The sequence below is a fragment of the Poromitra crassiceps genome (genome assembly GCF_964638095.1).
Source record: "Poromitra crassiceps genome assembly, chromosome: 5".
Lineage (NCBI taxonomy): Eukaryota > Metazoa > Chordata > Actinopteri > Beryciformes > Melamphaidae > Poromitra > Poromitra crassiceps.
In genome coordinates, this window is record NC_139642.1 from 53,392,292 (window position 1) to 53,403,795 (window position 11,504).

Sequence of the window (11,504 nt, forward strand, 5' to 3'; positions counted from 1 at the left end):
ACAAGATACTCCTACGTCTTCACCTGTTCTTCTCCCCCCTCCTCCTCTAACACTTAACCTTAATGATCTGTCCCACAGGCCATGATGCATGATGATGGATGACATTTTAAGGCAATATAGATGGGCAATTTTGCCTTTAGCAGTGGATGGCGATTTGACAAATGGAACATCATCAATATGGATAAACAGACTATAAAAGAGAATGCTATCAAGAAAAACACAGATCACAACAGTTTTGGCAAAAAATGCCTCTAAATATTGCATTTGTCAAAATGTCATGGCCTTTTCCCTAACACTTCCGGCATTGTCTCCTCCCTTTTCCAAACCCAGGCTCACATCAAATTGTGTCATAGCAACGTTGGTCCACAGAGCAAAATGTTGTAGTTGTCGTCACAATAACGGCTGTAAAATTGTTAATGACAATGTTTTTTGTTTTGTTTTGCTTTTTTTGCCTACAACCTAGTTGCCAGAATAACACGTTGGGATTTTCTGTTTCTGCAAACCACAGAATCTCAATGTAAATTTGGAAAAAGAAGAAGAAAAAAACATTGGTTAATTTGAAAATGTCTCCAACTTAATTAAAAAACTTTAGATAAATAAAACCACTTTGTAACCTGGTTACAAAGTGGTTTTAACCAGGTTAGGCAAATAAAACAACTTGGATAAGGTTAGTCTCGCAGTAGCCAGCCCTAGATATCTACATCTGGTGCACAATTCTTGAAAAGTAGTTAAGGACTGCCCCCTAAGACCAAAACAAAATGTGTGACAGGCATATGAATTGACCAACCACAGACCTCCTTATTTGCATGACGCAACTCGTGGGTGCTACATTTTGAACGATGCACCAATGCACGCAGAGAGCCAGACTTCCACCATGCCAAAAGATTTCCTCTGGCAAAACCTGGAAATGCTATGTGTCTGTCTAGGCATTGATTTACAGGTGAAAAGAATAGGCAATTTTTTTTTTGCCATCTAAGAATTTTAGAGACGTTATTGTGAAACTATAATGTTTTGCGCTGTGGACCTACGTTGCTATTACACAATTTGATATGAAGGGGGTGCCCTTTTCCCTCTTGCTCCTTCTCACTGTAAGATTGCCACAGTTCATTTTGCTCATGCTCCTCACTTTACTCTTCAGTGTGATAACTACAAACTACTGTATGTCCTCTCCTCCTGTCCTCTCTCCTCCTGTCCTCTCTCCTCCTGTCCTCTCTCCTCCTGTCCTCTCTCCTCCTGTCCTCTCCTCCTGTCCTCTCTCCTCCTGTCCTCTCTCCTCCTGTCCTCTCTCCTCCTGTCCTCTCCTCCTGTCCTCTCTCCTCCTGTCCTCTCCTCCTGTCCTCTCTCCTCCTGTCCTCGCTCTTCCTGTCCTCTCTCCTCCTGTCCTCTCCTCCTGTCCTCTCTCCTCCTGTCCTCTCCTCCTGTCCTCTCTCCTCCTGTCCTCTCCTCCTGTCCTCTCTCCTCCTGTCCTCTCTCCTCCTGTCCTCTCTCCTCCTGTCCTCTCTCCTCCTGTCCTCTCTCCTCCTGTCTTCTCTCCTCCTGTCCTCTCTCCTTCTCCTCCTGTCCTCTCTCCTCCTGTCCTCCTCCTGTCCTCTCTCCTCCTGTCCTCTCTCCTCCTGTCTTCTCTCCTCCTGTCCTCTCTCCTCCTGTCCTCTCCTCCTGTCCTCTCCTCCTGTCCTCTCTCCACCTGTCCTCTCTCCTCCTGTCCTCTCTCCTCCTGTCCTCTCCTCCTGTCCTCTCCTCCTGTCCTCTCTCCACCTGTCCTCTCTCCTCCTGTCCTCTCTCCTCCTGTCCTCTCTTCTTCGTCTCACCGGGGGGACCTCGACCTCGCCTCCCCCTCACCTCTCCTGCGTGCGGTAACCACAGACCACCCCTACGTCTTCCGCGTGGGAGCAGTTGTGCTTCCCCACCGTCGACCTCTTGCAGTGCAGCAGCGTCCTCTCCCCGCCCTCGCACTCCACGTCGTCCAGGAGGATCCTGACACCGGCGGCCGCCTCCCCCAGCGCCGCCCGCTTCATCACGGCCAGCGCCGCCGTGAAGCCCAGCTGCCGACACACCACCAGGGCCGCCATGTTGCCGAAGAGGTCGTCGCACACCGTGCCCCACTCCCCGCGGATGAAGATCTCCACTCTGCCTCTGCCCGACAAGCCGTCGCTGCTCACCAGCCGCACCGTACCCGACCGCATCCTCTGCCCCCGCCCTCGTCTCTTGTGCCCGTTACTTCTATCTCTCCCTCTGGGACCCTTATGGACTTGATTGCCCTCCCCGGCGCTGTCCAGCTTCTCCCCAAGCCGCAGCTTCTCCTCCTGCACTTTGGGAAGTGTGGTGTTGATCGGGGGTCTCTGGGGCCTCGAGGATGTGGGGGGGCTCGGGGTCCAGTGGTACGGCAGCCGGGGGGCGGACGTCGTCACCGTCGCCTGGGGTCGCCTCAGAGAGGTTGTGACTCCCAAGGTGGATGGCGGCGGGGGAGGTGTGGTTAAAGGTCGGGAGGCGGTGCTAGGGAGGTACGGAGGGGGTCTGCCGCGATGATGTGTGGTGGGGGTCGGGCGGGGTCTCCTAGTTGAAGGTGTGGTGGTGATGATGATGGTGGTGGTGGGGGTTTGAGCAGTCCTAGAGGAGGCTGCGGTCATGACGGTTGAGCGATAACCTGAGGGAGAAACAGAATCACCCTCTTTACTACATATGTAGTGTAACAATGTAAACTAAAGTGCCTCAGAAAGAGAAAACCGTTTTACGTCCACTTTTGTCATTTTATTCTACTTTTTTTTTTTTTACTTGAACTAAAAGTTTGCATTCAAGTGCTGAGTAAGTTTCATGAAAGCCATTCAATACAATGTTCTCATCTGAGGACAGGCAAAGAAAGGACATAGACACAGACACACAAAGAGGAATGTCCAAACTGAGGCTTTTTTTGAGATGCAAATAGATTTATTTCAAATAAATAATGCCACTGTGTCCGATTTAAATAAGGAAGTAGTGCAAATTATTAATACACAAACACGTACGTTTACTCCTGTTATGAGTCTTGTACCAGCCAAAGTATAACACATTAGCAGGAGTTGAGATTAGGAAAGAAAGCCATTTCAGTTATAGCTAATTCCTCTGACCTGAGTTCGACAACACACTAGTGCAAATAACTGATGACCACTCAGGCAAAATGAGTCCTTTGCTAACAGTCAATAGTTCAAACTTATCCAGAAGTTGAGACACTAGGCTAGCTGCAGTTACATGACACTTTTTTGTCATTCTGAATGAAATCATTCTGAAAGATTCCCACACAAGTGTTTACATGAGGCTAGTGTCCTCTAGAGAGAGAGTGGCGTCAGTGGCGGAACAAAATGCGTGACTCATTAGCCAATGAACAGCCAGAAAGGGGTCTCGCACTACTTTTGAATGCTGAAATAAAGTTGATAATGTACAATTTGATTAAAAAACAAAAAAAATCAAAGTACAGCACAAACTGTCCATTTTGCTGCAACTCGACAGTGCTGCTTAATCCAGGACCTTACTTCCTGGAACTCTTGAGAGTTCAAAAAATGGTCCATTGGATTGAAAGATTGGAGATGTCACGACTCTTCTATATACACGGCTCTGCATGAGGCCAAATGTAATGATCGCATTAAGATATGCATTTACATGCTCAACAGTAGGCTACGTAATCAAAATAAAAGTTTCTCATATGCGCAAAAGAGCGAATCCAGCACGAGCTGACGTTTTAAAAAGACGCACCTGGCGTTATTGCTTTGCTACTTTCTTTTTATTTTTATTAAGCAACAGTTTGATCAGAATATAGGCCCAATGCTCCACCAGATATTAACCAGGAGAAGACGATCGTGGAATGAGCTGTACCATAGCTGCCAGCAGACCAGCTGTTTGGCATCCGCCATGACAGTCACTACTCAAATCAACGAGCATGTGCAGAAACGGCCTGTGACACCGATAGGCTATATTCCAGCCATAGACAGTAATCTGAAGGAGTGTTTACATGACTTAATTTTAATCCTTTGAACGGATTATGAAAGCGTTATACCACCCCTCTCAAACGGAATGATATTTCATTTAGATTGTCCAGTTTATTGTGATTGAGGCGTTATATGAGGCATTTTTCTTCTGAGTGGGCTACTATTTTGATTACGCACTCGATGTAAACACAGCTATTGAACACAACACTACATTGAACACTGGTGAATACTACTTTAATGTGTCAGTCCCCTGGGATTTGGCAGTTGTTTTGTGATTATTGCAATCAAAACTATGTTTTTGCAGTGATTTTTTTTTTTTTGCATGGACTTTTGCAATATTGTGTATTTAAATTAGCAGGCTAAAGGCTTTTACACACCAAGAGCGACAGGAATAAACAGCACGAAATTGAGAGACAAATTTTCATCCGCCTGACTATTCACAGCAAACAGATGTGTACATGTCGGAAGCAAATTTCTGAAAAAAATTACCTCGGTCCAAAAACATAAAAGCCGCAATATTTCTCAGCGAAACTTCGCCGTTGGTATGCAGGGTTGCATTGACTGATATGCGGTAGGTTCGAAAAATAATACTGACGTGCAAATTAATCGCACGGAAAGAATGCCCCCTAGTGTGTAAGGACCTTAAGTGCAAGGACTGATGAAAAGCGCAAGTAAAAGGACAAAGTTGCAGAAATTGCTTGCAAGCATGTTGATCATTCTGCGTTTTCTTACTTTTTTGGGAAAGATTAAAAGGATTTGATATCATAAAGGTGTTGTGATTTCATCAAAAGGTCAAGCTGTGGTGCAGGAAATCAAATTGCAAAGAATCTTTCATTGAATACAAGCCTGGAGTAAGAAAATGTTAATTTAACTATTACAATGTTAAAACGTAGAGCAAAATTAGAGCGCAGAAGAAGAGAGGACCTGGTCTGATGCTGGTGGCTTGTCCCAGGGGCGAGGTGGATCCTGGTCTACTGGTGGCTTTAATGGAAGGCCTAACAGTGGGCCTAAAGGTCGGGCTAACAGACGCACCAGCCGGCCTGCGGGTGGCGCTGGTGGCAGCGGGAGTTGTTGCCATGGTCACCGGGACAGTCGTTGGAGAGGTTGTTGCTTTTATCGTTGTGGCTGCTTTTGTTGGTGGTGGTATTGTTTTTCTTGTTGTTTTTCTGGTTGTTGGTGGTGGTGGTGGTGTTTGTGTTGTTGTTGTTGGTGGTGGTGCTATTGTTTTTCTGGTTGCTGTTTTTCTTGTTGTGGTTGTTGTTTTTCTTGTTGTGGTTGTTGTTTTTCTTGTAGTTGTTGTGGGAACAGCAGTGGTAGTCGGTTTCTTGTTGATCACAAACTCTGAGGAGGGGAAGCAATAAATAGCAATTAGCACATGATGAGATACAATGTAAGATGCAAACATTAGTTGGTATCACATCAGTGACAATACCAACATAACTTCAAAATTCACACTATATGACCATGTAATCAACTACACAGGGTTTGTGTGTAGGGGGCACGGCCCGCTGGGGTAGTGCTGTCGCCTCACAGCTAGAAGGTCCTGGGTTCGATTCCCGCCTGGGACGCTGAGGGTGTCCCCCCCCCATGTCTTCAGTGCCTACTGCCCAGGTGGGCTATCTCGTGAAAAGGGCCTTTCTGACTGGAGTTGGCATGTTCTCCCCATGCTCCCCTGGGGTTTCCTCCATACAACATCAGTATGGACCCCCACTAAAAACATGCAGAAGATCGTCACCTGACCAGCGACGATGAAGAGCTGAAGATGATCCCCAGGACAGGCACTGTACAAAGAAAGCTGCCCCCCCGTGCACTGTACACAGAAAGCTGCCCCACCCCCGCACACAGAAAGTTGCTCACTGCTGCTGGCCTGCCCCCCGGAGGAAGGACATGCCTCGATGGGATAAATGCAGAGAATGTATTTCTCACACGTGTGCATGTGGTGTGTGGCGTTTGTGACACAGCCTGCCCTCCAACTGGATACGACCCACGACGTCGTTTGTATAAGCAGCCGAATACGACCTGACATCACGTTTTGTGTCCTCTAGCGCTCATGTGACCAGTCATGTGACCAGAGCAGAGTTTGGTGAAAAAACCTCGAGGCATACGGGATTTGAACCTGAGGCTGCTGGCTTGACAGCCGCCTGTCATAGCCACTCAGCTACTGGTTAGTTAATGTCTGTACCTAACCCACACCCTAACCCTAACCCTAACCCACACCCCAATCCTAACATTTTTTTTAAAGAAAAGTCGCTTTTTCATGTTGCTTGGGCGGAAGTCGCGTAGTACTTTTTTTCTGCCACTGAGGGGCAACTGAGGGGCGCTAGTCTAGCAGACGTGCTATATGGTCGTATTGGAGCGATACGACGCCATTGGTCGTATGAGTTGCTGGACATGTTGCAGTACTTTTTCTCTGCCACTGAGGGGCGCTAATCTAGCATACGTGCTATTATGGTCGTATTCCAGGTGTTGCTGCATTATGACCTCATGGAGCGTATGAGTTGGAGGACTTGTTGTGACAATAACGGGCTTGTCTGTCCCTGTTTCGTTTGTATAGACTACTTTAAACATTGACAAGAATGTGAAAAGAATGACTGGCTGCACAGAAATACTAACAGCAGAGAGAAACAATGTAAAAACAAATGTGGACAAACATAAAGAAAACAATATATTTCTGGCTCTGTTAAAAAAAGGACAGACAAAAGAAACATCGTTTTCAGATGCCTTACCTTCTTTGGGGTAGAAGTGAATCAACTTGCCCTTCGTCTTAACTGGTGAAGGCTTGATGCTGCACTTGCCTGGTGGTGCTCGCCTGTGTTGTCGAGGAGAGAAATTCAGCACACCCTTAGTTCACAGTGCTAGTAGATTCTTAGCAGAAAGATCAACGTTGTAGCTAATACTGTAGTTGGCCATCAACTCTGTTTTTCCCCCATAGTGTATGGGTTCTCCAAAATCTTATAGGGACAGTTGAGGTTTTGGGGATGCATTGCCAACAGCATTATTTATTAATTTTGAGTCCATTTGGCCCTCCCAAAAACCCTTTGCCTGAGTGTTTTGGTTTATTTGAGAGCCAGAGACCTGTAAAATGCACTTTGTACCACCATGCTGACACCCCAGACGCAGGTAGAGTTTCAACTTAAAGTCGAGCTGAACCCAAAAATGACTTTTCTTTTCTTTTATTTCAAATACCTGGGTATGCAGTGCACCTATTTAATAATGTATGCAAACAAAATCACAACAATCTAATTTCTTTAGTTTTTCACACTTTTTCACATCAAAAGTTCATTTTTCAAGATTTCATTGATAACAGTAATGTACAGTTTGCTGACGTCACCTAGTACTATCAAATTTCTACCCCATTTCAACCAATCATATCACGACATGCAGCTGTCAATGAAATCTTCATTTCTGGATAATTTTCTCTTCCAAATGAAGTAGAAAATGGCGCCTAGTGCCTGTCATCTGGCAGAATTCCTATCCCATAAACTAACTACTAACTTGGCCAATTGTTAGAAACATGAACAAAAAACAAAAACTATAATCTCTAAGAATGCAAAGAAATGTAACATTCCAGGGATATCGTATCGTTACAGCAGCGATAATGGCGCGCGCATCCGAGAGCTTGGTTGTCAGGGGTCGCACTTCGGAGATTCCAGGCCGACGTGCTGCACTCTCCGCTCGGCAACACGAAGGCAGCTGGCTGCCTGTGGCTCGCTGAGCTCCACTCCTCCCGTCAAAAGGCTCTTCCCGAGGGGAGCGCCACAACACACTGAATCCCACTCGATTTGGAGGCGGAACACGCCAGGATTGGCCATAAAGCCCAATCCAGTCCCCAGAATTGTCAAATAAAATCATCGACATGATACTATGACCCGCCTCTCAACCTGTCATCTTAGACAAACTATGTTTTCAGTCTGAAACGGACTCATTATGCACGTGACGAACAGGTTCAGTTCGACTTTAATGAGTGACTTAGGTCAGCTGCTCCCATGGAATTGGCACTCAGCATTCAGCAATGGCAACTAGCAGTCAAGGTGGTCAATGTATGTCCATCGTCAATCTGGACCTTCCTAACACACTCTACTGTGTGTTGACAGCCCACTCATGGTGGGAGTTTACTTAGTGACATCATTTCAACACAAGAAGTAACTGAGTGACATTCAAGTCCCAGCAAACATTTTCCTTTTAAAACCAGTATTGAACTATCACTAATGAAATTAAATGTTTCAACACACTACACAGCCATAGGTTTGATCAACGGTTCATTGTTGCTGATCTGATGTGTTGTGTCAGTTTCCTACCTGGAAGGGTCCACTATCTTATAGATGACTCCTGCTCTGGCTTTTGCACTGGGGACACCTGTGGCTAGGAAATACAACTCGCCTAGAAGGAGAGACAGAAGAAGAAGAAGAAGGAGAGACAGAAGAAGAAGGAGAGAGAGAGAGAGGGGGGGGGGGGGGGGATTTTTCAAATCCAGAATATGTGCAACACTCCCACTAGTAAATCATGGCAGCCTGCTCTGTTTAACTCCATTTAATTCAAACCAGCTCTGAAAATAATAGTTATTTAATGATCATACAGTAAAACATCTGACCGCATTTCAGTGTTTGAAACAATGAATTGCATTGACCAGCACTCATTCAAAATATGTCATGCGTAAGCTGACATGCTCTGAAATGCTCTCAAGTATGTTAATGTAACGTACAATATCAGTAATTTCATGTCTCAGCAAGCAAATTCCAAAACCTCTGCACGAGCAAAATTATATTATTTTTTTCAGAGCTTGGAATAAATGTATAAAGGTATCCACACAAGCTCAATAAATGTCCATCGCCTTAGTCTGACACCCTTATGTTTCACAGCTAGAAAACTTGTTGGAAGCCTAGACGAACGAGTGCCTAATGATAATGGTAAATAACGATCGATTTGAACAAAAGCCGTTTTCCCACATGCGTACCGGAAAATTACCTGTAAGTCAATATCGGACATTTCCCTTCACACCTCTCCTCTGGCATGTGGGAATCTATCAGCGAAATTGCCTGTATGGGGGGGGGGCGGCACTGCAGAGCGGGTGGGGAGTGACGTGTCGGCAAAACTCCGAATGGTGAAATAAGTTTGCTTGTTTAACATTAAGCAACGTGTGTACACCTCGCCCATGAGAGTGTCGCGCAGAATATGAAGATAGACTAAACCGGGGACAGATCATGACTGATGATTATGTACCTCTGCGCTGCTGCGTGAGACTAGAGCCGTCTGGAAGCGAGAGAGACCAGGAGGGAATTTATTTTGGGAAGATGCTCTGAACAATTTTGACGACGTGGAATGGAAGCGTCATTTTCGCATGTCCCGGTATTACGTGCTGAGTCTGGTCCGACCCGCACGCAAGATCACCCGGTGGCGAAAACCACTGGAAGCGCGTTTGCGACTGGCAATAGTCCTTTGGTGGTACGCAACACCAGGGGAATATCGAACAATCAGCTGTGTATTTGGTGTTGGACTGTCTACTGTGCATTGCAACCTGGTCCACGAAGTCACAGCCCACTGATAGCGGAAAATGCCTTCGGAAATCAGCAAGCTGACATACTGCTCTTATTAGGCTATCACAAGATCATTTCGCCAGTTTGCTTTAATGTGCGCGAATGATTAGATTATGCCCGCTGGAACATTAAGCAACGTGTGTAGGCTACTCCTCGCCCATGATTGAAGGACCGCTGTCGCGGAAAATGACCTGAACCGTTTCCACTTGCGTCCCCTTAAGAGCATACCGCTCTTCTGACTAGGTCGAAAGTGGTGAAATGTCGGGGACGACGGGGTCGCGCTTATACCGGCACGGCGCCTTTCTCACATGCAGGCATTAGACCACATACCGGTCATTTTGCGGTACAAAGCGCATGTGGGAAAAGGGCTAAAGAGTGAAATGTAGTAACGTTAGCTTCGCGGTGAGCATCATAGGTTAACGTTGCCTAGCCATTAGCTTTAGCGTGTTAATCGAGTCTGCTAGTCCCCATAGTGTTGGGACCATAATATTAGACTGAACAGAGTTTAGGGTAGAGTTTACAGTAAGTTGTAATTACTTATTTTGCTTGGCAATACATGGCAAATAACATTATTCTGATCTGCTCTCTCTCCCTCTCTCTCTCTCTCTCTCTCTCACACACACACACACACACACACACACACACACACACACACGCAGACATACACACATACACACACAATCAGTTAGTACCTGCTTCATCCTCGGCGAAAGAGATGATGTATTTATAGTAACTGTTGATGAGCTTGGGGAATCTGCAGGTCTGGTCTCTTCCCATGCAGATCTCATTGTACTCCCATTTAGCTGTAGTAGCATTCTCCTTCAAAGACATCAAACGCCTAAACACACACACACACACACACACACACACACACACACACACACACACACACACACACACACACACACACACACACACACACGCATACGTACACACAAACATTTAAGGAATAAATGACAGTAATGTTATTGACTATTAGATTGATTGTTTAGACTAGAGCATCTGAAAAAGTGCTGTCAAGTCAAGTCAAGTCAAATTTTATTTATATAGCACCTTTCATACACAAGGCAATTCAAGGTGCTTTACAAAAAATAATCGAAAAAAACAAGCAGCAAAGCAATGCACATATAAAAAACACATAAAAAACACAGCCGACAGTTTTAGTTAAAATATATACTCAAATTAACAAACATGAAACATTATTTCTGTTTTAAATAAGTTACAAGGCACTCTTCAGTATTATTATTACATGTACAGTCCATTTGTTGGAAATGTACAGGAATCTTTTTTTTAAATTACAGGCCGAGAGAGGCAGTAGTTTAGTAGCAGTTAAAAGCAAGAGTAATGCATACATGTAATGCATACATGTGCAAGTGTTGCGTATTATAGAAAGATGTTGTAGGAGCGAGCACACACCCACTCATGAAATCCCCAAAGATGTAGAGTCCATTGAGGTTAGGCATCTGGCAGCCTCTATAGATGTAACCTCCGGTCACCGACTTGCCCAGCTTGTGGGGGTAGGCAAAGATAGGCAAGATGTCATCTAGATAGGCATGAGCACAGGTCAACAGATCAGTCTCTCTCTCTATTCTTCATCACTACAACTGCCAACACAAGACAATTGTTACAGTTACATAATATAGGTGCTTTCTGGCACTGCTGCCAAGTAGGATATATACAGTACATCATTTATCATTTCTACATTATAAAGGAGGCAGTGGTCATTTTGGGGCAAGTCAAATGACCATGTCATGTGACATTCTTTGCACGGGGCTGGAAACATCATGGAAAGTCACGTGACTGTTGAACTCTTATTACATTTGTTAAAATTACAATCAAGGTTTTCACAGCCCATTAACAGTTCATCACACATTGTAACCACTTATTTCTTTTCAAAGTAAAAGTCAAAACATCCACTGTTTTTTACCACCCATCTGCAGCCATTTTGCAAAGGAGTTTGACTCACCTAGAGAGGAGTTATGACAGAGTTTGACTCACCTATAGACAAGTT

At 45.2% G+C, this 11,504-nt stretch overlaps 1 protein-coding gene across 1 annotated transcript in view; it reads right to left on the reverse strand.

Annotated features, from left to right (window-relative positions):
• Positions 1–1,835: 1,835 nt before the first annotated feature.
• The window catches only part of LOC310776611 (HHIP-like protein 1), a gene marked incomplete at both ends in the record, with an annotated part of 33,281 nt that continues 23,612 nt past the window's right edge, over positions 1,836–11,504 (reverse strand). Inside the window, 7 exons of the mRNA XM_083636787.1 lie at positions 1,836–2,644; positions 4,984–5,125; positions 5,179–5,300; positions 6,686–6,768; positions 8,258–8,339; positions 10,186–10,331; positions 10,910–11,036. Of these exons, the coding sequence (XP_083492913.1) occupies positions 1,836–2,644; positions 4,984–5,125; positions 5,179–5,300; positions 6,686–6,768; positions 8,258–8,339; positions 10,186–10,331; positions 10,910–11,036 (1,511 nt within the window). The remainder of the gene's footprint in view (positions 2,645–4,983; positions 5,126–5,178; positions 5,301–6,685; positions 6,769–8,257; positions 8,340–10,185; positions 10,332–10,909; positions 11,037–11,504) is intronic.